Genomic DNA, 27,400 nt, shown 5'->3' on the forward strand with positions numbered 1-27,400 from the left:
GGATTTTGTAAATCACTTAGTTATGTCACTGTCACAACTGTCAAGTCTAGTCAAAGTCAGTTTGAATTTACGCGGCTCGGACGGGGAATTGGCTTTGTTGTTGAATGATTGTTTGGTAAAAAAAAGTTAAAAAATTCATAAATTCTGTTGATAAAACTATGGATATTAATAAGATTTTCATAAAACTCAAAGAATTGGGTCATGCAAATAGCAGACGTGATGAATTACGTGAATATTGCAAACTGAATCTTGAACAGGTCAGGCAAAAACTTTTTATTTTGTTAGGTACCAATAATTTAGTTATATATCTATACTATACAGTAATTACAAAATTTTGTTACAGATATTGAAGTTATTACCTAGGCGCATTGTGAGTAGTGATGGAGCAAATATTTTGGATTGTTTATTCAATGGAATACCTGATAACCCCTCAACATCTCTTAGGTACAAAGTAAAGGTAATGTTTCTTTTTTCAATTATTTTATTCCCACCCTTGTATTTTAGTATACTTTAGTTGCCTATTTGGAATTGCAGATAGTAGATATAGTTCTACAGACTATGAGAAAAGAGTCAACATCTCTGAGTCACTGCGGAGATGTTATAAGCCGCCTCTGTCTCGAGCTGCCACGGATGCCAGCAGAGGACCTGGTCAGATGGTGCAATGACAGTGTGCAGTCTATTGTGGACGATGGAGATGTTAACATGATGTAAGAATAGCAATTTTTTTTCATATATGTGCTTCATAGTAAACTTGAGGAAAGTTTCTCTATAGGTATAACAAAGAAAATAAATGAAGGAACTGTGCCCTCTTGGCTGGCAACACTGGGTGTTTAAAAAACCAAATAGTATGGTAAAAACAATTCTATTTGGTTAATATAATTAAGTTTGTTTTCTGATAGATTGTTAAATATTTTTGGTAATTGCTATATCTTCATCAACATTGCAGCATGTGCTACTTCCTTGTTTGGCCTCTTACATTACCCTTCCTCATTCAGGGGCTGACATGCTTCCTGATATCATCCACCCATGTTTCTGCTAGATAACCTATTCCCTAATGGTCTCCCGAGGTTTGTTGAAAGCAACTCTTTTAAAGAAAAGAGTTTTAAGTTTTTGTTTTTTTTTAATGTTATCCCCCACTTCTCATTAGAATAGAATAATGCTTCATTTGGATGACTCAAACACACACATGCTCATTATGAGCATATACACAAATATGGAAATACTACATAAAAGTAAACTTATACTAATGTTAGGGATAATCATCCCTTTTTAACTTGTTCATTAGCATTCTCATCATTGTAATATTACCATAGTAGGATGTTACAGTTGGAGAGATGTCCTGCCGGAATGCCTCACAGGTCTGTCCTCACAGTCCACAATAAAACACTGCGGCACAGAGCTAACAGTCAGTGAATATAAAGAGCAGTGTATCCACACTTTGTGTCAGTGTCGGTGGAAGGAGAAGCAGTTGGTACAACTTGCTGCTATGTTCAAGTGAGTGTTTATTTAACTTTTTTTTTTAGAAAAAAAAATTAAAAAATTTACAGAGTTTATCTCTCATCCTTGCGTATTCACATTTAGGGTTCGCGTTAAAAACGTAATTTATAACGTTTCTTTTCGTTTTTGGCCTGCTGTAGTATAAAAGTTGTAAAGTTATCCAAAATTTATGCACATTTCAGAGATATGCAGCTTACCCGTAATGACCACAAGCAAGCAGTCAACAAACTGTGTTCATACATCATGGATGTGCCTCCTGATACCTTACCTCCTCTAGTACATCAACTGCTCAAGTAAGTCAAGGCATTGTTCACTTATATTAAAAAATTCAAGTTACAATGTCAAATATACACATTTAAATCTCACATTTCATCCTCATTTGTTTTCGGTTTAATTTTTTGCAAAAAGGAATTTTTCTTATAATTTTATAGGCCAGTGGTCACTACAGACAATATGTCTATGACAAGACATATATCTGTGGTCTGTATGCACACAATAAACTGAATGGCCAGTATCTGAACATCAGAAGTGGAGACATAAGTATTTACACATCCTAATAGCCCCACTATTATAATGCAGTGGATCCAGCAGTATTTGATAATCCTGATAGACCCATTAGTGGAAATTAGCAGTGGAACCTACAGTCCGGAACGAAAACTACCGGATGTATTTTTTAGTCTATTGATGCGGTCGTCTTCTATCATATTAAATGACATAAATAAAACTCATCCAGGCTATGCAAGGTCCACAACGTGGAGATAGTGCTGGCCCACCTGAGCCGCTACTTCGGCGCGAGACTGTACAGCAAGCTGGAGCCTCCGCCGCAGGACTCAGAGTCTACCACCATGGACATTGATGATATTGGTAACATATTTATTTACTAGCATTTGACCGCGGCTTTTGTTACGGCGAGTGTTGATGTGAGGCGGTTAATAGTGTAATTATTAGTTGTGATAATATTAATAGGTTTTCATAGGATACTTATATATTACACTTTAACCGTAAAATTCATATGTTAAAATAGTCCTATTATACTCCAGTGCCCCACAGTGCAGCGGAACTAAGCCGCTGTCTATCCACCATCCTGTACCACGTGACGCAGGGCGCGGCGGAACCGGAAGTGGTCCGGAAGCAGCTTCGGCTGTGGCCCCGGACGCAGCTGTTGCGGGCGCCCTTCCTGCTCGATGTGGCGCTGGCCTTGTCTGACAAGGGAGCGGACTTCAGATCTGTTTGTTTGGATGTAAGTTGATTTTAACCGTAGGCATGGGTTTACAGGACAACAAAAAACTTTTGATTTTCGTAATTTATTTCCAACTTTTTATGGTGTGGACCGATTTTAATGATGAAATAATTAAAAAGTAAATAGAGTCTGTCTTGAAAGTAAAAGAATTAAATGGCAACACTGTTTAATTAACCTAAGTTGACCATGCTATTTGGTATTGCAAGTATTGCAATGGCAATATATCGTATTTCTATCGATCTTCAAAGATATCGTATTTCTATTATTATTGATGTATATCTTTTATTTTAGGTGATAAAATCGGCCATAGAGCAGCGGATCCAGGACGAGCTGCGCAGCAAAGAGTCCTGTTGGGTGCGCTCGGTGCTGCCGCCGGATGTAGATGTCGCTAGTGTGCTCAAAGTGCTTACTACTGAGAGGTATTTCTTACTTATTTATAAAAAACTTAAGCTGAAATATGTTTTGTCACTATCGCACTTTACAATATTTGACATTGACAGAAAGAGACAAGACGTATTTTAGCTTAAATTGCAAAACTTTTTATAAACCACGATAAAAACCAGCAATATACGTAAAATACTTGGTGTATTTTATTATTATTTTTTTTTATTTCCAGCGCCAACCACCGGGAGTTAACCGTTATGGGTCTGATCAACCTCGCATTTTCCCTTCTCTCTGTGTCCCGACTTAAACCTGTGGCGCCATCTTGTTGGTCGCACGGGAAATTGATTTTGGTGCGACTTTCCAAGTCCCAGCCTGAAACGGCGTCGCATATATTGAGTTTGTTAGCTGACCGCCTGGCTGGAGGGTGTCAGCTGAGGCAGTACGCTGGTAAGTATATTTAGGTGAATTTTTAAGATAATAAGGGTAGAGATACTACACGCCTCGAGAGATGGAGCCTGGCTTCGATTTAAAAAAAATCTAACCATGTTATATTGATGATCCTTCTTTTCTATGAAGAAAACATGGAATTAGTAGGTACTCCGTACTTACTAAATCCATGGAAGAAAATTAAAAAGAAAACGAATTACAAAATGGGAACGCGTTTGAATTCGAAATTTCAAATTAAAAATCAGGGTCACAATGGAATTAGGTAAGTTATTTGAAATATAGAATTCTGTTCGTATTTTTCTCGAAATTCAAATTCTTACGTGACATGCACATAAGAATTTGATCATGTCGTTTTTGTTTTCCGTGTTCCAAACTCCAAAGGAGTAGGGACGTTGTATGTTTGAAATCAAAAATAGAAACAGAATCGCACATTTTTATATGAAATAGTTTATGGAGACCTCTTCTGTATTTGAATTTAAATATGCGAATTTACAAATTTAAAAACATTTTATAATACATTTTACAATATAATACAATAATTTAATGAGGTTTGTTTAAGATTTTATCATATTTTCTAGATTGCCTCCACGTCCTCTGCAAGTTGACCCCAGTATCTGTTGAGCGTTGCACGGAATTGGCAGCCATATTGGAATGCTGCCAGCCTTCTCCAACGGATTATAAATCCGCGGCAGCTGTTTTAGACGCGGTACATCCGCTGATCAACTTCAGTACTAGGACCAGGGACACTATCGTGATGGTATGCAGGAAGGGATTATATTCCAGGTAGGGGCAAAAGAGAGATTTAAGACAAAAAAAATCTCGTATATTTTTCAGTACATACAAAAAAACTTAAATATTTCAAATAAAACAATATATCACAGAACACGCCGCTTTTCAGTTTACACGCGTTTTACGAAAAAAATATGATTTGACAGTCCCGGCTTAAAACATAATAAATTATACAATTAAACCTTCCTTTGGAATTACACTATCTATTGGTGAAAACCGCATGAAAATACATGAATCAGTTTTTGAGTTTATCGCGAACAGACAGACTGACGAGGCAGTGGAGTAAGGATTGTCTTTAAAATACATATTTAAAAAAAATCGGTTTACGAATCACACGTTTGACGAAAAAATTAATTCACGTGGTATCTTACTATTTGTGATTCGTGATTTTTGCCGAACCTCTCTCCCATCCCATTTTCAAGCATGTGATTAATAGACGACCCCCATTCTTCCAGGGACCCGAACCACCGCTGCCTGGCGCTGTCGGGGTTCCTCAGCGTGCTGCGCCACGTGCGACTGAACAGTTCCACGTTCAGCAGCAGCCAGAGCGCCCACAGCGACCACTATAGCTCACACTCCTACCTAACTCAGATCTGTGTTGATCTGCACGCCACTCAACATGGCGCGTAAGTGCAGAATCAATAAATAAATAATAAATACATATATATGGACAAAATACGCATATACAGTTAGCCCCGAATAAAGTTTAAAACTTGTGTTATGAGATACGAAATTAACAAAATAGTATATTTAATAACGTACTAACGGCCCGTCCCGGCTTCGCTCGGGTTACATAATAAATCATTTCATTGAAACATTTTTAAAATTTAATTGTTCAAAATTGTAAAAGAAAAGTTTAAATATTAGTAAACATTTCTGCGGTCCCAAAATAGTCCCTTGTGGTACGTCATTATTATAAATTTTAGTACTAAAACAACTCACGTCATCTTAACTACTGGACCACAGACTAAAAAAGCTAATAAAGTGGCCGTAATTCCAGTGTGACGTCTCGCGTCCGCAACGAAGCCATGTGTTTGGAAGTGATCTCGATATTACGCCGTTGTCTGGGGCAAGACGCCACGGTCAAACAGCTCTTGTATACCAGTGAGTATTACCTATACTATAACCCTGTGTTATTCTAGGTTATATTCTACCCGTGTACTAAATTTCATAACAATCCCTCCAGTAGATTTTGCGTGAAAGAGTAATAAACATATATCCTCATAAACTTTCGGATTTACAATATTAGTAGGATGCACAGTGCAGGACATAGGACACTATTCCCCCGAGAAAAAATAACTTTTCCTGTGAGAAGTTTATTTATAAATGAAGATTTATAAATAGCATAGCTACTTTTTTTGCTACCTTTTTAACCCCCGACTCACGCAAAAAGAAACCGCTACGTGTGTCTGTCTGTGTACGTGGCACCGTAGCTCATTAACGGGTGATCCGATTTGGATGCGGTTTTTTCTATTTGATAGCTAATTTTTATGTGGTGTTTCTTAGATATGTTTCATCAAAATCGGTTCAGCTGTTCAAAAGTTGTAGCGAAATGAATATTTAATGTCGATGGTTTTTTATTTTGTCTAACAAATAAACTTGTTATCCGAAATAAATAAAATAAAGAAAATTAATTTCAGAAATTTACGACTGCGTGAAAGAAAAGACAGTGCTTCACGACGTAATACTGGAGCTGTTATATGAACAGCTCCAGAAGTATCTGCCTGAGGACGGAGAGGGTACATTGAAGTGGGAGAAATGTATACAGATCAATGCCACTTCGGCTTTATTAGTAGTAAGTAATGTTTAAGTTCTTTTCTTACGCAAATGACATTTAATTTTTTGGCATAAGTTTTTTTTGGGACTAGACTAGACTCTTCTCTAGACTCATTCAGGGACTAGACTAGACTCATTCAGCGACTAGACTTCACAGGGTTTCCAATCCCTTATTAATCTAACGTGTGCAAATTAGCTATAGAATTAGTTAATATAGAAGAAGTTCTTGTGAAGAAAGACATTATTATTTATTACTAGCTGCACCGCGGGGCTTCGCTCCCATCCGGTGGATTTTGTGTGAAAGAGTAACATACACACAACCTCACAAACTTTGGCATAATATTAGTAATATTATGTATCACTCAATCGTTGAGTTCTTTCGTCGGTAGACGATTCTGAGTGCACCAATCATAATAGCGCTTGCCATCGAAACTAAAGCTATGTATGAAATTTTAAATAAATAAATAATAAATATATTGGGACAAATCACACAGATTGAGATAGCCCCAAAGTAAGTTCAAGACTTGTTTTATGGGATACTAACTCAACGATACTATAATATTTTATAACAAATACATATATAGATAAACATCCAATACCCGGGCCAATCAGAAAAAGATCATTTTCCATCATGAGCCGACCGGGGATCGAAACCGGGACCGCTCAGTTCAGTAGCAAGAACTTTACCACTGCGCCACCGAGGTCATCTAATTTTATAACAGTTGAGGAGTTCCCTCGCAATTTGCATTTGACCATGTACTTTATTATGTACTTACATGTTATATTACTGATAAAAAATTATACATAAATTTATATTTAAAAAATCGTAAGCCCTTCTGGCATAATAGGGACCAACACTGTTTGAATGAGTTTCTTTCGGCATTTCTTCTCAGCAGTGGTCGTTCCGAAATGCTAGTAGTTTGTAGCTTTGGTAAACATCATTTAATTTAGATTATGACGTGAAAAAGTGCCTGTGAAGGCCTAATTTCTGAATAAATGATTTGATTTTGATTTTGATTTTGCATATGCCATGTCTCCCATACAATGTTTATATTATTTATTTATATATTTATATTTGGAAAACAAACAGTTATATAGAAAAACAATAAAATCTAACTTAACTATTACAAAAATCAATCAAGTTTCCACTATTACAAATAGCTATTTCCACTATACATAGCTATTACAAATTTATTGAACAGACTCTAAAATACAGTGTGTTAAATGCTAATTATTGATACAAAAAATAAAACAAAAATTAAACTATTCCTCAAATTAAAAAGAAATTAGCATTGGGCATTAAATGACCTAATTTCTTTTTGACCTAAATGTACTAATTGTTAATGTAAATATGTCCAAGTTGTTACAATTATTATGCGTTATTAATTCCCAGGAGCCAATTGCAAACCTTCTATACGTAATAGCAGAATTTCTGCAACCAGTGGAAGAGGATTTAGAAGACATATTAGGCAGTCAGAACGGGGAGCCGAGCGCCATATTCCTTAAAACGAAGCTAATGAATCTGCTTGACAAACACGAGCTATTCACCAGTGGTGTTGATATGGTGAGTTCTAGAAATACAGACTTAATTAATTTTATCTTTATTTATTTACTAGCTGCGTCCCGGGGCTTCGCTCCCGTGGGAATATCGGAATAAAGTACCCTATGTATTCTTCCAGGTTATATTCTACTCGTGTACTAAATTTCATAACAATTGGTCCAGAAGATTTTGCGTGAAAGAGTAACAAATATACATACACACATCCTCACAAACTTTCGCATTTATAATATTAGTAAGATATATCAAACTTAATAATAGTTAGCTTTTACCGAGTGAATTTCCGACGAATCACGTCACTGTCACGTTATTAAAAGTCACATCAGATGCCTTTTGACGACTTGAATAAAAATGCCACTAGTGTTAGCAATGATACACTAAAAAAGAAATAAATACATATCCGTTATATTCCTTACTATTTATTTATTTATCAATTTAAATACACAAACACTAACGTCAAAACTAAAAGTACATATTACAAACATACACGTACCCAGGACGGGTGTTGTGATATAATGTGAACTAGCTTTTGCCCGCTGTTCCGCACGCTATATTTTCCCACTGGAGCAGTTTACAGTTACCCCCCTTACACCTATACCGTTTTTTTCCGCAATGAAAGGTACCCTATGTCCTCCGTATTTGAAGCTACATGTATACAAAATTTCAAGAAGATTGGTTGAGTATATAAAGCGTGAAGAGGTGACAAACTCACTTTCACATTTATAATACTGGTTAGGATTAAGTAAGATACAATAGGCTAGTTAACAAATGTTTGTTTTGATCACTATACGAAGGCTCTTATATTATTAGAAACACTAGTGAAAAAAATACTGTGATAATGACAATACTTTCAAAGATATGACAAAAATAAAATCACACATTTTTTGACTCGTCCAAATGCTCCGTACTAAATGACACGAACAAGTGACGTCACAACGTGCGAAAATGTTCGCGTAGAAAGACATGTTTGTTCGGTAGCTACATTAAATATTACTTCTTAATAAAAGCTGTTACAAAATTTTAGTTTTTTATGATGGTCGTTTGTTTTTATAACTTCATACTTATATGAAAATTGAAATTTCCAACCAAGATTAAATCTTCGTATAATGATCCACCTGCATTGTTACAGTTTATGAATTATCACAATGATCCTAAATATATCTGTTTTACATAGATTATACATATTTTTTACAATTCTCTGACCTTGTAAACTACCCTATTAAAGTTAAAAATGTGAAATCTAAATGACAATAATCTAATTATTTCATAAATATACTACTTAGCTCTCTCATCTTATTAATTTACAGGTTGCTTCTTCAGCCATATACTACTAAGCTATTTTAATTAAATTTTCCCTTCCAGGAGGACCTAGGTATCTCAGACATAACCCCGGAGTCAAAGTTCAAGAGTCTAAAGGTCCAACAAATTCTACAATGTTACGAGGCACTCATAGCTCATAGGGTGATGCAGTGGAACGCAAACAGTACAGATGTGGCGAACAACGTGTATAGTCTGTATAAGGCGCATAGCCAGCTGTTGGAGCGGGCCAAGGTGAGGTTTATTATACTCTCTCTCATTCTCTCTCTCACACAGACTCTCTCTCTTTCTTAGATCCGAGGGTCCGTCTATTTACTTTTTCGCCTTCACTTCGCACAGTCGTCGGCATAAATTTGTCAGACTGTTAGTGAAGTTTACACGACTGCCCAAAAAAGGAGTGTTTTGTTTTCATGGTTCATATTTGTATGTGAGTTTGTTTGTTCCACCTTAATTTTTAAACGTTTTGTGAGATTTTATTAATAAATATGTTATATACACATATTTAACATGTATTATACATTATACCTATATTACCTAATTTTAAAAAGGTTTATTGAAGTTATAGAGAGAGAATAATGGAATTCCACCGACAAGAGCCTCGCTATTAAATGAGATGATTATGATATATTCAGAAAGTAGTCCTTAACAGACTTCACGTCATATTTTAAATTATAAAGTACTGGCTGCGCCCCGAGGCTTCGCTCCCGTGGGAATTTCGGGATAAAAGTACCCTATGTGTTATTGGAATAACACATAGGGTACTTTTATCCCGAAATTCCCACGGGACTTGGAAGTCATATTCTACCCGTATACCAAATTTCACAACAGTCCGTCCAGTAGATTCGCGTGAAAGAGTAACAACACACATACACTCCCACAAACTTTCGCATTTTTAATTATCAGTCTGGTATAAATATTAATATTAACCTTCCAGACGTCACCGAAATCCGCGAAGAAGGGCAACAAGACTCTAAACGAAACGCAAAAGACTCAGAAGAGTCAAAAGTCTCAGAAGGAGAAAGGGAAGACTCCAGCTAAATTGTCCAACATGGTGAAGGATAGGGCGGGGCCCTTCAGGCCGCTGGCGTGCGGCTGGCGGCTGCCCGTGTGCCTGAAGCTCGTGCAGTTGTTGTACAGGTTCCGTATTTGGGATATTTATATATTTCCTTTTGCTCGGCTTTGCTCGGGTAAAACTGATAAAAAGGGCAGATGACAAGGTCAGATAATCAAATCAAATCTATCTTTATTTGCCAACAATTTACCAAAGAATAACTACTTATTACATGGTAACATTTATCATTTAATTCTAAAATTATGCGTCGTCCCGTCTACCAACAGGAAGTCCACCTTCAACTAGATAGAATCTATATCTCAGAGGACGACTGATGAGATATCAGGACAGATGCTGTGATTTATTATAGTAATTAATATGTGATAATAATATAATATACTTATGACGACCTCGGTGGCGTAGTGGTAAGGTTCTTGCCACTGAACCGAGAGGTCCCGGGTTTGATCCCCGGTCGGGACATGATGGAAAATGATCTTTTTCTAATTGACCCGGGGCTTGGATGTTTATCTATATATGTATTTGTTATAAAATATAGTATCGTTGAGTTAGTATCCCATAACACAAGTTTTGAACTTACTTTGGGGCTAGCTCAATCTGTGTGATTTGTCCTAATATATTTATTTATTTATATGGAAAGAAATTACACTTAAATAAGTGTGGTTATGTTGACATAATACAGGATTACTTATGATATTTATATAAGCCCAACTAGAAAATTTGTGTTTGGGCTTAGTAAATGGAAAAAAAAGATGTATATTCTAGATAATATAGATATATCTAGGATCATTGTGATGATTAATAGACTGTAATAATGTTACTGGATCATTATACGAAGATTTAAAGTTGGTTGGAAAATTCATTTTAAAATAATAAAATTATTAAAATAAACTCAATTTTAAATAATTTTATAACAGAAATGGAAACCGAATTTAGTTTCTCCTTTTAAAAATTCACGGCACTAAGTCCGGTTCTTTGAGAGGGTTGCGTGGGGATATGGATCCAACACGTAGAGGTTCATATTAATAATAATAATAATTTATTTACCTTTTGGTTGACCCCCAGCCCGGAGAGCCCGCGCAGCCGGCGAGACCAGCGAGACCAGCTCCGCGGCCGCCCGGAGCTGCACCAGCTCTGTCTCAGCTCCGCGCTGTCCGCGCTGGCGGCGCTGGCGGCGGACCTCGCGCGCCGCGACGTGGCCACACACGTTGTCGCTATAGCCGCCATTGTGTACAACCAGTGTCTTTGCAGGTCATTCACCTTGTCCAAACACATTGCCAGACGGTTCTTAATGTATCTCTCGACATCATCTAGTTCAGGACCTAAACTATCTGCATGGTTAATTTCTACCATCGACTTTATTTTTAGTATGAATGCGATTCATTTTAGGTAGCTAAATTGAACTGAGTTGCATCGGAAGGCCTGCTGGTCAGTGACGGATAAGAGTTTTCAAATTTCGAATATGTCAAAATACAACCCAATCACTAAGGCCGACCGGGGACCCGGGACGGCCAATCATAAGGCGGCAAAAAGAGTATATTCATATTATTATGTGGTAGCTAAGGTCTGAGCTGAGCTGAGAAAGGGACGACTGATCATGACCTAGAGCTGTGAAGACTGTATATTTGCCACTAGTGATCAAAAGTTATTTTTTTTTTCATTCAAAAGAAATCTTGCGTGGCTATGGAAAATGTTTAAACATTGGATGTTAAATATTTGAATGGATTTCTTGTATACATATGTGAAAGATATTTGTCATTTTTTAAGGTTCCGCACTTGAAAAAGCAAAATTGTTCATATAATTTCTGTGAAATTTGTTTTTGGAAACAACTGATTTCAGTTCGTACACAGGTACCAAGATATGTGCACATTCGACGAGCAAACGACGCTGCTATGTCTCGATCTGTTCAAAGCATGCCTGAACATATTACTCTCGCCGAACCACTCACTGCGAGTGGAGAGCTTCTTGCCTACTATCAGTAAGTATACGCAGCTCCGCTTATGTTTGACCTAGGATCAATCAAATTATCTATTCCAAATTTCATCAAAATCAGATGTTTAACACTAAAAGCTTGACAGACAGACGCATCTTCGCATTTATAATATTAGCTCGGATAGTATAGTCGCGTCTTAGTTTTGTGTACGGCCCAAAGTCCTTATCCATCCGTAAGGAAGGCCAATACCCCAGTAGTGGGGATTTGAAATGGTTGTTAATGATGAGTCTGTCATGAAAATGTAGAAAAGGGATTTTGAACGAACTATATTTTTTTATCATTGCAATATAAATTATACAGTTATACACTGGTGTGGTATACTTGCGAGATTACGTGCCCCGCCCTCGCACGTAATTGTACATCACAGCCACATGACTGATGCTCCAACGTCTGTGCGTCTCGCCGTCTCGTAAACAACTGAGCGCTTGCTCGCCGCGCTATGACTTATATCATAGTTGTGGAGGGGAAGTGAATATAGGCATACACTACAACTGGTATCAAACGCGAAACCTCTTAAAGACTACTTGGGTACATCAAAACAAGCAATGCTCAAGATTGGTCGATAAACAAATAGTGTTGTAGGCCAACAGGAGACGGCGCCCTCGTCTTTTTTTACCACTTTCTCGTCAGACAGATAGAGTGTATATACTAAATTAATTATACTAACACTATATATTTTTATTAGATATTTGAGTGTGTTTGACCTCTTAAGAGAAGCAGAGATGAGGTCAAAGTTGTTATGACACGCAAGCTCAAATAATGCCTAATAACCTTGCCTTGAAGATAAATTGTAGGATTTTGTTTGTTTCTTTGTTACCTCTTCACGCATTATCTACTGGACCGATTGTTATGCAATTTGGCACACGGGTAGAAAATAACCTGGAATAACACATAAGGTATTATGTGTTATTATTTATATTTTATTAGCTAGTATGAATAATTAATTATTATCGTCAACAGCCGGGATGCCAGAAGCGACAGCTTCGTCCTGCGTCGCGTCGGTACTAGAGAAAGTGCACGATGCTCTCGTACTAGCTTCAGAAGAAAGTGTCGAGGACAATGATACGGGGCTGAAGAAATCTGTGGCCGCTTTGGCACAGATTGCTGAAGTGTGTCTGATGGTGCCGGGGTTGCATTCCGCAGAAATTAGTGGGGTTAGTACTCTAGCGTTTTGCCGGTTCCTTCCTCAGCCGTTGACCGTCGGAGCCCAGGGTCCGCAGTCGAGTTAGTACCTACTCATGATCCTAATTCTTTCTCTAATCTTCGCCTGTTGGAGGTTGCGCTCCAGGTTGTGAGGTCGCGAAGTCCGGTCGTGAATAATAAGCATTTTATGCGCTTCGTCCAGAAGGTGCATGAAGCTCTCATACTAGCTTCAGAAGTGTGTCGAGGATAATGACATGGGATTGAGGAAATTCGTTGCTCTTTGGCGAAGTGTGTCTTATGGTGCCGGGGTTGCATTCCGCAGACATTGGTGGGGTTAGTACTCATATTTAATTCTACTTCTTTCTCTTTTTCGCGTCTTCCCTGTTGCATTCCAGGCCGTAAAGCCGATAGTAACACATGTAGAACAGTAAGGATCATTGAATAGATCATTCCCCCCCATCATAATACTAACTTGACTTAGGTCCGTGTTTATCATTACTACCGCCTTTTATAGTCGTGGAGAATTCACATTCTAAAAATAATAACAGTATAGTGCAGAGTTTTCTAAATGAGAATTTTCGTCAACAGGCCACAATAAAGCTGGAAGAGTACGTCCGCGGCAGCAAGACCCCCGAGGCGAGCCTGCGCATGACGCGGGCGCTGCTGCGCGCCGGGCGCCGCGCGCTGCTGCACGCGCTGCTGGCGAAGCTGGCGCACAGCTTGGCCAGGATCGATGTGAGCGTTTTAGACATATATCATTCATATCAATATACTGATAGACGGACTTTCGCATTTATATAAATGTCTATCTGTCTTTCACGGCTAAACCGCTGGACCGATTGTGATGAAATTTGGTACGTAGACAGTTAAAGACTCAAGTTCAAGGGGTACATAAAACATAGGGTACTTTTTTGCAAAAATCAAACCCCAATTGACTACAATTTTGACATAGGATATTTTTCGCGCAGCTGTTAGTTTTAACATAAATAAATATAATACAGGAAGAAGACACATCGGCCGGTGGGGAGGAAACCTCAGACTTCCCGAGCATAGACTCAAGAACCGGACACACAGTGCTTCAGTACATTTGTTCGCACTTGGCCGACCAGCTACAGTGCGTCGAGCATCTCATACTGCGCGCCAAAGATCTCTCCGGTGTAGTGTACGATCACAACCAGCAAATAAGCAGAGGTATGGTATGATAGCTATCAACATTGTACCGAAATGCCAGTAGTTTGTAGCTTTTTAAGAAATTACTATCCATACTCTATATTAATATTATAACTATAGATCACAACCAGCAAATAAGCAGAGGTATGCCTTGATAGCGATCAACATTGTAAGGAAATGCCAGTAGTTTGTAGCTTTTTAAGAAATTACTATGCTTACTCCATACTAATATTATATAGAGAAAAAAATTGTATTTTTGTTCCTTTGTTTTTAATGAATAAACTCGAAAAGTACGAACCGATTTTGATGAAATTTGGCACAGATATAAACGAAACGTACTAGAGTAACATAAGAATATTTTTTATTATGGTTTGTATATTCTTTTTTTATATGGTATTCGATATAACATAAAATTTTACCTGAAAAAAGGGCTGTGCGTGCAGCTCTAATTTCTGTATAAATGCTTTGGTTTAGTACGAGGCGACTAAGGGACAAGAAGCCTTGACATCTGACCAAAAAAAAAATCTCAAAGTCTGTCAGACCCCGAGATGTATGAGGATGAGAGAGATAACACATAATATGCTAAATTTGTTGCAGAACTAAAAGAGCTATACAAAAGCATACTAATCCAGCTATGTCAACTAACAACCTGGACTACTCGCGTGTGCAAACTGAGGTGTAGCGTCGGCAGCGGCAGCGAGAGGGTTGTGGCGACCGCCTTGAAGCTGTACACTGTACTGGCCACGCTCGCTAAGTGTATCACTGTTGATATGGCCGTGTTGGTCAGGTAATACATATGCATATAAATAAATAAATAAATATATTAGGACAAATCACACAGATTGAGCTAGCCTCAAAGTAAGTTCGAGACTTGTGATATGAGATACTAACTAAACGATAATATTTTATAACAAATACACATTTAGATAAACATCCGAGACCCGGGCCAATCAGAAAAGTATCATTTTCCATCATGACCCGACCGGGGATCAAACCCCGGATTACTCGGTTCAGAGGCAAGCACTTTTACCACTGCGCCACCGAGATCAACAAATTAGTAGCATATAGTACTAGCTGCGCCACTGGGCTTCGCTTCCGTGGGAATTTCGGGTTAAAAAGTACCCTATGTGTTATTCCAGATTATTTTCTAGCCGTGCACCAAATTTCATAACAATCCGTTCAGTAGAATTTACGCGAAAGAGTAACCAACATACACACATACATTCTCACAAACTTTCGCATTAAACATTACTAGGATTTTATAGATTTGTGAGAAAGTACATAGTATAAAATATAAAAGTCGCTTCCCGCTGTCTGTCTCGTCCCTATCTATGATATGATGCTACGCAACGGATTTTGATGCAGGTTTTTTTATTATATACAGTTATTAAAGAGGAAGGTCTAATTTAGGTCTATATTTATTAGGGTTTTACCGGACTGAAGCCGGAACGGGTCGCTAGTACTATATCATTTTAAACTATATAATTTGTCTAATTTCTGAATAAAATCTTCGACTTGTATCTCTGAACAGATTCGAGCGCCTACTAAAACTGTGCGGCAAGAAGTTATCATCTGTGACAGACAACCTCATAACCTATCTGGAGGCGTCGCAACAACAGCAGACCGCGAGCAAAGTGCTCAAAGACACTAAGCTCATACCGCGGCTTGTTCTGCAGTGTGAGCAGTTCAGCAAACACGTCATTTTGTTAGCTGCCAAAGGGAAGGTAAAACTTTGCAGTCTCATTATAGGCCCTGGACTTTATAACTAAGTTTTGCCCGCGATTTCGCCCGTGTGCGTCTGCTCATAACATATTATTGTCAATATCTCGGACTCTAAGCATTATATTGCGATGAAGATATACATTATATACCTATACAAGATGTTAAGTTAGATCATCCACTTTACCACTGAGAAAAGTTGAGACTAGTTGACTTTAAATATCTATATCCGCCATTGTACTAGTATTATTTCATCAATAAAGTTGTTACAAACAAATAATAAATAATAATGAGTAACAACAATGAAAATAATAATGAGAAACAAACATAAAATAATTATTATTTTCAACAATATGTTAAAAGGCATGTGTGACATGTTTTGTATAACAAATCCATTTAAAAAAAATCTTCCAAAGTCGAAGCACTTCAGAAATTAAGCCCAGATATTTTCCCACGTCATATTGCAGCTCAATTACCAGCAGTACCTGTCTCTGGGCACGGCGCGAGACTTCAGGATAAAGGCTCCAGTACTGCAGGAGGCGCTCAATGCTATAGAGAACAGGATAGACGACGCCTCCGACAATGGTCAGAAATTCTTCTTTTCGAGTTGAAATTAGTAGACAAATTGTATTAATTTAGATCATTTAGTAGTCTTAATAATTGTCTTGTCATTGGCCTCATTCAGGTTCTCTATGGAGCGGGGGGAGGGACAGCGGCAAGAAAACAGATGAGCATTGAATTGAAGATGTATTAACACAAGTCTTGAACTCTCTTTGGGGCTAGTTCAATCTGTGTGATTTGTCCTAATATATATATTTATTTATTATTATATTTATTCTCTCGAAATTTCCCCCATTTCCCAAGATTACATATCTTTTCACGTAACAAACAAACGACTCACTTTCGCATTTATAATAAAGCATTAATAATACAAATAATATACACAAAGCATTAAAGTACAATTTTTAACACAATTTTTTATGGTGGTCAGATAGATCTTGCTTGTTTCATACAACATGTGACAAAAAAAATATGACCGCTGAATAGTTTCCTAATTGAAGCCCGATCCTGGCCAACCATGTCTTGATTATCATTAAGCATTGTCATCCAAACTAAACATGTATGCAAAATGTCTGTCAAATGTCTAAAAAAATATTTGCCTGTTTAGTAGTACCTAAACTATATTAAAACTAGAAATAATGTGTCTTGGTGTTTTCAGAAGAACAAGTAAACATCAATGACGCAGAAACCGAAGTCCTAGCTCGAGGCAGTGGTTCCGAAGTGAGTGACGACGAAAAAAATAACAGAAAAAGACGTCGAGTGTCGTAAATGTGCGAACCCAACCGAAAGTGAGAGCGCCTTTTATTAATGTTACAAATGTGATTACGACTTGTAAGATTACTGTTACGTTTATGTAAATTAATAAATCGGTATATCAAATCAATCATATTTTTTACTCACGGCCCGTCGTACTTCACCTAAATCTTCCTCAGGAAACGCACTATCTATTGGTGAAAACCGCGTGAAAATCCGTACAGTAGTTTGTAAGTTTATCGCGACTTCGTTTTTTAATGTAAGGATTAACTATAGAAAAGAGGTTGAGCTACGGTACCCCCCTAAAAAGTAATAATTGGGGGAGGCAACCCCTGCTCATCCCCCACTGCCCCGGTCCACTACGCTACAGTGAGCAGAGGCTCTGCATCTCTGATTCTTTAGACAATGATTTGATGGATTTTGTAGACGATTCTGTGATTTTTTTTATTTCGTCGAAATATCGCGCTCATAGATATGGTATTTATTTGTTGTTTTTGAAAACGCTCAGATCACAGGCTCGGATGTTCTCTCTGAGAAAACAATAGTATATATAACCTAAACCTTCCTCACGAATTACATTAAGTATTGGTAAAACCGCATGTAAATTCGTGCAGTAGTTTTTGAGCTTAGTGCGAACAGACAGACGCGGCAGAGGACTGTTTTTATAATATTTATATTTTAGAATTATTATAGTGTTATAGAAAAGAAAATTATAATAGGTAATTTGATTTGAAAAGAATTAAATCCTAATGAATCAAACAACCCATCCATATATTCTACATGGATGGGTTGTTTCATATACCCATCGTTACTAATAATATAAATCTAGGCAACACATTTCAGCGCAAATGTTATTATATTTTCTGGGAATAAAAAAATGAAATGAGACGACCGACGGCACGCTTCGCCGTACTGAGTGTGATATTGATTCTAGGAATTCTGTTTCATACTGATTGACGTGTCCTATCAGTGGTCCTATCGTCGAGAAGTATTTATTGTTGTTGTTAAGTGGGATGGGAAAAACGGGGTACGGCAAAATTTTTTTCGGCGTTTTATATAATTTAAAAAGTTTGTTGAGATAAGTAACATAAAAACATAATATTTTTTGAAACTTCTGAAAAGGCTAACACGCTATCATGGAATTAGTAGGTACTCCTTCTAAATCCATGGAATACTTTGTAGTAAGTAGGAAGTACTACTTACTAAACCCATGCACGCTTGTATTGGGGGGCGAGATGCCACCACTAAAATAACTTATCCATGACAGACTATCACTAGATGGAGTACGTACTTACCATGGAATTAGTAGGTACTTCGTAAGTACTTATTGAATCCATGGTACTTATCTACCATGGAATCAGTAATGTGTCTAATTTAGAATCTTTTTGGTCTGCAGACAGTACTTAGAAAAAATCTTCACATCACAGATAAAAACGAAGTAACTTAAAACGATTGTGGTCGGTTTCTTGGTAGTCCAGCACGGAGCATGTATAGAGTTCATGTAGGCCAGGCATTTAGTAGTATAACCGATCTTCACCGAAATGTACCTTCTACGAAATTTTGATACAAAGATGTTTATGAGAATTGAGATATTCTTATGTATCTTATTACATTGTGTGGCTGGTTGAAAATGTGTTTACATTCATTTCGAATTATTGGTAATTTGATTTATCGTATCAATTTTCATCTGAAATTCTATTAGTAAGTAGAAAATGGAATTTGAATTAAGGAGGTACATAATATTAATGCGTATAATGCCTTTTCGATTTATAGTAGGTACATACCTAGATGATTGCGATATTACATTTTTGTAAGCACGTGTGTTACCTCCTTTTCTTTTCATGTAAAAATTATCCTCCTTTCGTTCGTTTCTCTTTAAGAAAAAAATCGAAATTCAAATATGAAATTCGTTCTAGAAGTTTTCGTTACGGTTGAACTGAAACGGACGCAATCACAAAACAAACTTCAAGCCTTCAACATTACAGCATCAAAATAAAAATAAAACAAAAAAGTGTTTAAATCTCAAGCTCATCCAAATACTATTTCCGTTCGTCGCGAAGTTGTCCAGAGTGAAGCGAAGATGCCAGTGCCTTGCATTCCGTGCTGCAGTCCTTGTGCCCCCTGTTGCGGGCCTTGCTACTCCTGCTGTGGCTGCTGTTCCCCCAGCTACTCCTGCTGCGGTGGCTGCTGTGGGCTCGGAGGGTGCTGTTAAAAAGCGGGAGCAGTGCAGGGTTCTGAGCCCAATCGACGCTGGGAATCGACAAGCAGCTAATTAGGCGACTGCTCCGTTTGAGCAGCGGTCCAAGGAACGTGGGACGTCAGTTCCATTTTGTCGAGTGAAACTTCATTTGTCGTCGGACTATGAGCAATCGGCACTCGGCGAATACTTGAAACTTGCTCCTCTTGAAGAGTTTGGGTGAAAGTCGTCACGTCAGTGAAGCTTCCGTCCTTGAAGCTACGCCCGTCGCGTCAGCGGCGTGGCCCAGGCGTCGCGTTGGCGATCCCTGGAGCTCCTCTCAAGAGTAGCGTCGAGCCGGTCGCCGTTGATACTGTCTTGAGCTCGGAGGCACTCTGCTGCAGCGATGGAAGCCAGGCGTCTGGTGGGCCACCATCGCCCGCTCCTCGGATGTCGCGCTCAACCGTCCTTTCTTATAAGTCCTATTGTATGGGTGTTTTATAAATATAATACGTTCAGGTCACATAAATGCTTGTTTCTCATAACCGGAAAGTTTTGAACTAGCTATAGTTATAACAGTTAAGAATAAACATCCACTGCAACGGTATATATCTCCCAATGTCCCTACCTACATAACTTACCACAGAATAGCTAAAAGCTTAAGACGAAATTTTCTTGGCCGTAACGGGCCTCATTGAGCATGCGGGTCCTCACTCACAAATAACTTCACTCAGAACTTGTCGGACTCTTCCTAATTTTCAATGCCTGGTAGGCCCCACTAGGCAGTGGGACCACAAGTTTGATTTAAAGATGTAAGGGAACGTTATGTAAGGGAACGTTAACTAGTTTGAAGTGGGTTTGAACGACGTAAACTTGGCACGCTCTAGATCGTGGATGTAGTCAGACCATGAACAACAGTGGGACAAAATGGGTGGGATCATGCCCCAACTCCCCCATCCCCGCGCCTATCGTCCTCCATATCCTTAAAAGACCGGCAACGCTCCTGTGCCTATCGTCGTCCATATCCTTAAGACCGGCAACGCTCCAGTACGGTAATGTTGTTACCACGTTGAATTCTAAAAATTGCACTAAATGTACAAATGTAGTTACAAAAGTGCAATAAAAAACATGGTAGGTAGTACCCTACCCTATCAAACAAAACATCAAAAAGCAAAAGCAAAGCAATGTTTACAATGTTTATTAAACGAAACAGTTTACAAAACTTGGCTGCTGTCCACCTTCGACGATGCTCCAAGGTCAGGAAGATTCCTTTTTTTGACGCTAGAACAAAAAAGGTATACTTTATTGTATCCATATTTAAGCATGAAATCTCAATCGAGTACCTATGTCAAACTTTCCATTCTACTCTTCTCAAATCTATAACAATAGCTCCTACCAGATTCACCAGATTCAGTTGTATGATGCAGTTGTTGCATTAACCAGAGGATAGTCGTCGCGGTCAGTAAATTTAAGTGGGTATTTACGCGAACCCAAGGCTTGAAGCGTCAAAAAATAATACTAACTGCGACGAATATCCTCTGGAATGCTTGTTGCCTACCAGTTATAAGTGTAACTTCAAATCCCTTAGTTGTCGCGTACGAATCAACAGGATATGGAGTGGCCCTATTCCAGAATCACACGTCGGATGATTTGATCGTTGCTTTTGAAAATAGATTAATACATTTTCATCAATCAGGATCCACAAAGCCGACAATGTTGTCCAAGAATGGATAGATGGCTTGCCTCTCGATTTTTAGTCCTAGTTTATGTTGTATGGGAAAAGAAACCATTCAAATAATAATATTAATTATTAATTAATGTCTCCTGATACTGGATTTTGGCCGGTTTGTCAAAGCCGAAAACGGCTCCGAAATAGCATACCAGCTCTTAATAAGGGGTTTCACTGCTGGGCAAAACCTTTTCAGTCAATAGATCGAAGCAGTCAAAATGAGTTTGCACCTACCAGATTCTATCAGCAAGAAAGTGGACAGCATGTTTCTTGCGGTGGATTTCCGCAGCCCGCAATACCAGGTGTACAAGGACAATAAGAGAAAAGGCAGTAGCCGCCGCCTTGCGGACCACCCACGAAGCCACCATAGTATACCTTCATCTTCAATAGATAGTAACACAGAAAATTTTGAAATTCTTCCGAATGGACGCAAGTAGCCACCTGTGATCCGTCAGAGAAAACTGTTGACTGCCAAAAAGTCTGAGAGTTCGAATTTTGAAGTTCTTTTTTCTTTTTTTCAGCCAGTACTTACTGCCATAAAATTCAGAAGCCCAAAGTTTTTTGCTCAACGAAAATATTTACGGAAGTAATTTTGTTGCATTTTTTCGAGTGTCTTTTGGACACATAATAAGTAAAAAAACACGGACAAATATAACAAACTAGCCGCGCCCCACGGGCTCCGCTCCCGTGGGAATTTCGGTATAATTGTTATACACTGAGAATAGATTCTTCTTCGTCGATTGTTTGGTCATCTGTCCATTTTAGAAAAAAAGTTGCTTGTCACGAACAACGTCAAAAAATCACAATCATCATCCCTGCCAATTCCAAAAGTTTAGCGGATAAGAAAATCTAAAAAAAAATAAAACCAATTCTACAAAAATATAAAAAGTAAGGATGCCTTATCAATACGGGTGTTATAGATGTTTCAACCATGGCTCATTATACCGGTGCCCGGGGGGATGCGACCGCCCCATGTGCAGGACTTGCCTGCCGTGCGTCCAGGGTTGCTGCTGCAGTCCCACAGGACCCTGTTGTAACTTCCATTAGTCGAGGGAAACTTGTGTTGTGTTATGTAATAAATGCTTGCTGAATTTTATCTGTTTTGATTTCACTGATCATTTTTCGATCTTTCGTCTTCGCTCCCGTGGGAATTTCGGGATAAATAGTACTGTGTTATTCCAGGTTATACTATTACTCTTATGCTTATACTAGGTGTTCTACCCGTGTACTGCATTTCTTAACAATCCATTCAGTAGATTTTGCGTAAAAGACTAACAAACATACACACATACATCCTCACAAACTTCAACTTATATTTGTAGGATGTGTAGGTTATATTCAAATACCTACATGACGTTAGAGCGATACGAGTACCTTATAGTATTCACCCGAGTGTAACAGAGGTGGTGGGTGGACTGCGTAACAGTAATCCACCCAAGTGTTTTTTTTTTAGGTGGATTACAGGCATCGAGGAGATGAACCGTGGTTAAAATGTGGAAGGAAAAAGGGTGGCATGTTGATGATAATGCTGGCCATAGACACATGGGATCATCGTATAAAAAAAAACGAAATAAACCACCATCAATCAAATCCGTCATTCATCCATGGTACTGCCAAACAAAACATTCAGCAAGTAAAAAATATCAAAAAAAAAATAAAACAATCAAGAAAATCTAAAAAAAAATCCTTATTACCCCAAAATGCCCGTCCAGTATGGTTGTTACCGGGACTTCAACCATGGGACTTTCAACCGATGCCCGGGGGGGTGCGACCCGCCCATGTGCCAGGGTTGCCTGCCCTGCACCCAGGGTTACTGCTGCGGGCCCACAGGACCCTGCTTCAACTGCCACTGACTGATTTGTGAATACTGTATCGTGTCCTGTAATAAACACTTGCTGAATATCATTATTTTAATTTTACAATTAGGGTATGTCGCTCGCTGATAAAGTATCTGATAGGTAGTCAATATATGACATCGAACAGATAACGGTAAAAATTACACACATGTGGATTTATCTAGTTGATTACAATAATATTTGAACAAGCCCTTTATTGTTCTTCACAGATTAAGCAGTTTACAACGAAACAAAAGTGGGTACAACATTACATACAACATTTTTGTGCAGTGACAAAAATTTTGAAATATTACTTGTACAAAAGTATTTAATTTTCCTTAAAATAATTATCTTAATCTCCTTTCATTTTCTGGACAGGTCTTATTTATGCATTGCATGCACCTACTAGATTGTACGTACCTACTTACTACCAGTTTATCTCAACGAAACCACGGGGCATAGCTATAAGTTATAGTAGGTACCATTTAGGTACCTACATACGCCGGGGGAGCGGACTTAAATTTAGCCACAATTCCGAATTATATTAATATTTGCTGTCACGAGGCGATTCGCAGAAGGTACGGCCGACCCTTTCCCCCTAAATTCATGGAACTGAGAAATTCGTTACCCTATTACACGTGTATTGGGAATTGTGGCAGATCAATGACGTACGTAAACATACAATTTTGATTTGTTGCTATTTTCACTTAATTTTCGACTGTTTCTATAAGGACTTGCCTAGGGAGAAGTGACCCATAAGGTTGTGTACACACAGCCGAACAGTAATTCTAATTAAAGGTAAAACAGTGTGCAGGTTTCCCCACGATGTTTTCCTTCACCGAAGGCAGATGGTGGTATATGAAAACTACGCATGAGTCAAATTGGGTAGAGTAGGAGTAGGATTCGAACCTGGGACTTTTCGATCCTTAGACTCGTCTTCTCCATTAAACCACCACCGCTTATCTAGTTCGATTTGTAATAGGTACCTACTTAGATCGATTGTTGTGTTTGTGTGTTAGAAGAATAGTATTACCTAACCTACATAACATTACATAGTAATTACTACATTAGCTATAAAATGTTATCTACAAACAATAGGTATAATTATTATTACTTCTGCGAATACTGAATATATCGACAACCACGCCATTTAGTGCTAACCATGGACTAATTCCATGTTGCTAACTAGTTAAACATTACAGATGTTAATCATTGGTTTTCAGAAATATAACTGTAGATACCGACAAATTTCGTGGAAATTTTGGAAACACGACAGGCGCGAGTAAGCACAGTTCGTCGATGCCCTGAGGATCTCGTCAAGTTTCCAAATCCATTATTCATGAGAATAACTAATCCAAACAAGCCAACTTTTATGTACCTATTTTATAAAATAATCGTTCAATTTGGCTGCAAATGTTCCTATGGACGAAACAAATATTGAGGATAGGATCGGGACAACGCGGTCCACAAGTAAACGCTAGGAAAACCTAGGGTTATATACTTTGGCAATGTATTCACAGATGTAATGTTTTTATATTTGTGAATGTATTGTAATAATATGTTGGTACCTATGTTACATTTAATACATTTAGTCGAATTAAAGTGAGTTCAAATAAAAATAAAAAACATTAAGCATTCGTTTTCCTCACAGACTTAAATATAAACTTAAATATAAAATTAATTTTCCTCTATTCTGTGTGACATGGAAACCTATATGTAAAAATAATTATTATTGTCGAGAAGTCTAGCAAATTATAACGTTAAATAGCGGTCGTAAATTATGATAAAACAAGAACAATCCATTTGTATTCACAAAATAGATTTAAAAAATATTTTTAATTTAGGTGCGTTGCTCGGCATTTCCGCCCGCCATTTTTATCTGATGGCGACGCGACGACTTAAAATGAGCGCACTTCCGGTTACTACACCTTTGCTTCATGTGAAATTTATTTTTGCAACACCTGTTCACAAAAAATCTAGAATTATATTCGGGACGATTGCGATTTAACAAAAGATTTTCTAAGAATACTTTACCCTGCATGAAGGGGTTTACCCTCATGAAGATATAGATAATACTGGAGGGAGCCCGCACTGCTAGGTACTTTTTGATGCAAAGTACATATTGCCCTTGTCATCATTATCCCTTCTTTCATCTGTGGTCCGATTTCGCGCGGTCAAGTTATAACTATAATATGCGCTGAAAGCTAGAAAGTTGGACCTTAAAACAATATACTTATACAAAAAAGAATTTATTGGTTAGAATTTCCACAAATAATTTTTCACAATGTAACACAGCTGTGCGCTGTTCCCTGGCTCAGCTGCCGCACGCCGGACCACAGCAGCTGCCGCAGAGTCCGCTGGTGCAGCCGCCGATGCATGCGTGCCCGCAGCTGAAGTACGACCCGGCCACACCGCCTCGTGCTCTACAAGAGAGAAAAGTATAGTGGAGTTTCATCAGTCATATTAGTAAACCAGCTATTGGTTAGTTATTATTAGTTAGTATATGTCATGTCTCGTCCAACTCGTGGAGTTGCATTCATCATGTTGGTTGGTAGGTCGGCTAAAAGATGTCGTGTCTCGTGCATCGTTTCTTTTTCTCGGTTTGTTTCCACTCGTTTTATTGAGCAGTACTCAGTTAGTACCCAGCTTAATATAGGGAAATAGAACAAATAATTTTGAATTTGAATAAAATGGTAGGTAAAGGTAATGAGGTAGCTCATATTTGGGAAGACATTTGACGTGAACTTCAAATGCTATCGTCGACTCGCAATTAATCTACCCATGTCCAACGTCTCCAACGTCTCCGCAAGGCGACGAGCAACATTTCCAACTGGAGTGGCAGCAGCAAGGGCCGGCGCCGTCATTAGGGTTGCATCTGTACGCTTTGGGGCCGCAAGGGCCCGTCATTGGGCCCTGGCATCCTACGCAACAATTACGGAGCGGCATTTTTGTGCTGAAACAAAAAAAATATAAGCGGGTTATATTGCCGGAGAGTGTGGCATAAAAGTAGTCTGTATAGGCTGTTGTTGAATTCCAAATTGAAGGATGAGAGCAGTGTAATCACTGTGTGCATCAGAGACTCTTATAGGGTTGCCGGTGTCCATGGACTGCAGTTGCTTGTGGCTTACCATCTGGCAGCTCACAGCACTTTTGTATATAGGTATGTAGGTACTATAAAAACAGCTAGAAAGACCTCAAGTGTTGATAAATACCCCCAATGAAATCATAGGCTTGAGATAAAATGAGCCAAAAAAATACAACAATCCTAAAATATATAGAGGGAATATATTGAGGAACTAGATAGGTAATCACCTTTTAATTGAACTTATTTAATTTTTTTTTATTTTCCAATAAATATGTAAATAATTTTTCCAATAAAATTTTTATCGAAATGAAATTTTTACCTGACAAATGTCAGACAAACTTTTTTGAAATTTGTATTTTTGGGTTTCTTTGTTGCTGGCTATAGATAAATTTATGGTTTGAAAGAAAGAAAGAAAAAAGCAAGAAAGCATGTCATCACCAATAATTTGTCATTAAAAACAACAAAAAAAACACGATCATATTGCACAAATTAAATCTCTCGTTATTATCACTACAGAAGATTAAAGTCCCCAAGATTGTCCAAAATGTCTTCCTGCCCTGGTTGTACACCTACATGCGGTATTCCATGTTGCGGCCAAGTGGCGGGGCTCGGCTACCCGGGGCCATGGACCGGGCCCTGCGGGGGCGTGTGCTGCGGGCCCTGCGGGAAACCCTTTGGTTCCTACAGCTGGAGACACGGGCCAAAGTGCATTTAAATACTGATTCCTTGTCCTTTTGTCAATAAACTATGTGCATGAACATTTAATTTTTTTATTTTGCCCCCATCATTTACTCCAATATCTCTCCAGAGTTAACTGAGTGTATACCCTCTAAAAGGACAGAAAGGAAAATGAGTAAGTATCTATCATATTCAAATCGTGAATAGCGAAGTGTCTATCTATAGATCTATAAATCCTTCTTGATGAAGGGTATCGATGGGTTTGTCCACTTTATATGAATCTACAAGAATGCTGTTCCCTTATAACCAGTTATGAAATCTTCTTTATAAATGTGGATATAGGTAAGGCTCCAGTTGTCGATGCGCCATGGTGTATAGCATGGGGTACTTATTATAAAACAAAGAAAAAGCTAAGTCCCAAACAACATTTTATTCTTATTAAACTTTCACTAACGCATATCACTTGGACTTCCAGCTCTT

At 38.2% G+C, this 27,400-nt stretch overlaps 2 protein-coding genes across 2 annotated transcripts; one reads left to right on the top strand and one right to left on the bottom strand.

Moving 5' to 3' along the window:
* Positions 1–41: 41 nt before the first annotated feature.
* FANCI (Fanconi anemia complementation group I) lies at positions 42–17,547 on the top strand. The gene is made up of 25 exons (XM_053751790.1): positions 42–257; positions 344–457; positions 535–707; positions 1,327–1,494; positions 1,680–1,790; positions 2,231–2,361; positions 2,538–2,737; positions 3,029–3,156; positions 3,354–3,568; positions 4,147–4,351; positions 4,813–4,983; positions 5,358–5,461; positions 5,998–6,152; positions 7,527–7,697; positions 9,054–9,242; positions 9,943–10,145; positions 11,143–11,328; positions 11,929–12,056; positions 13,032–13,225; positions 13,803–13,949; positions 14,216–14,405; positions 14,982–15,171; positions 15,916–16,108; positions 16,571–16,688; positions 17,323–17,547. The coding sequence occupies exons 1-25, from the start codon at positions 159–161 to the stop codon at positions 17,430–17,432; spliced, it is 3,993 nt and encodes a 1,330-aa protein (XP_053607765.1). The 5' UTR covers positions 42–158; the 3' UTR covers positions 17,433–17,547.
* A 7,843-nt stretch (positions 17,548–25,390) lies between these two features.
* LOC128673750 (male-specific sperm protein Mst84Db-like) lies at positions 25,391–26,603 on the bottom strand. Its single transcript, XM_053751813.1, has 3 exons — positions 26,470–26,603; positions 25,937–26,110; positions 25,391–25,580 (listed from the first exon to the last, which is right to left on the bottom strand). The coding sequence occupies exons 2-3, from the start codon at positions 26,101–26,103 to the stop codon at positions 25,472–25,474; spliced, it is 276 nt and encodes a 91-aa protein (XP_053607788.1). The 5' UTR covers positions 26,104–26,110; positions 26,470–26,603; the 3' UTR covers positions 25,391–25,471.
* Positions 26,604–27,400: the final 797 nt, after the last annotated feature.

This window comes from Plodia interpunctella, chromosome 11, assembly GCF_027563975.2.
Source record: "Plodia interpunctella isolate USDA-ARS_2022_Savannah chromosome 11, ilPloInte3.2, whole genome shotgun sequence".
NCBI lineage: Eukaryota > Metazoa > Arthropoda > Insecta > Lepidoptera > Pyralidae > Plodia > Plodia interpunctella.

Bases quoted from the DNA above. Each gene is read 5' to 3' on its own strand.
- FANCI (XM_053751790.1), top strand. From the start codon at position 159: ATGGATATTAATAAGATTTTCATAAAACTCAAAGAATTGGGTCATGCA. The intron at 13,950-14,215 runs GTGAGCGTTTTA...AATATAATACAG, and splicing joins ACAGCTTGGCCAGGATCGAT to GAAGAAGACACATCGGCCGG. The intron at 15,172-15,915 runs GTAATACATATG...ATCTCTGAACAG, and splicing joins GATATGGCCGTGTTGGTCAG to ATTCGAGCGCCTACTAAAAC.
- LOC128673750 (XM_053751813.1), bottom strand. From the start codon at position 26,103: ATGCCGCTCCGTAATTGTTGCGTAGGATGCCAGGGCCCAATGACGGGC. The intron at 25,581-25,936 runs GTAGATTAATTG...TCTCTCTTGTAG, and splicing joins GTTGGAGACGTTGGACATGG to AGCACGAGGCGGTGTGGCCG.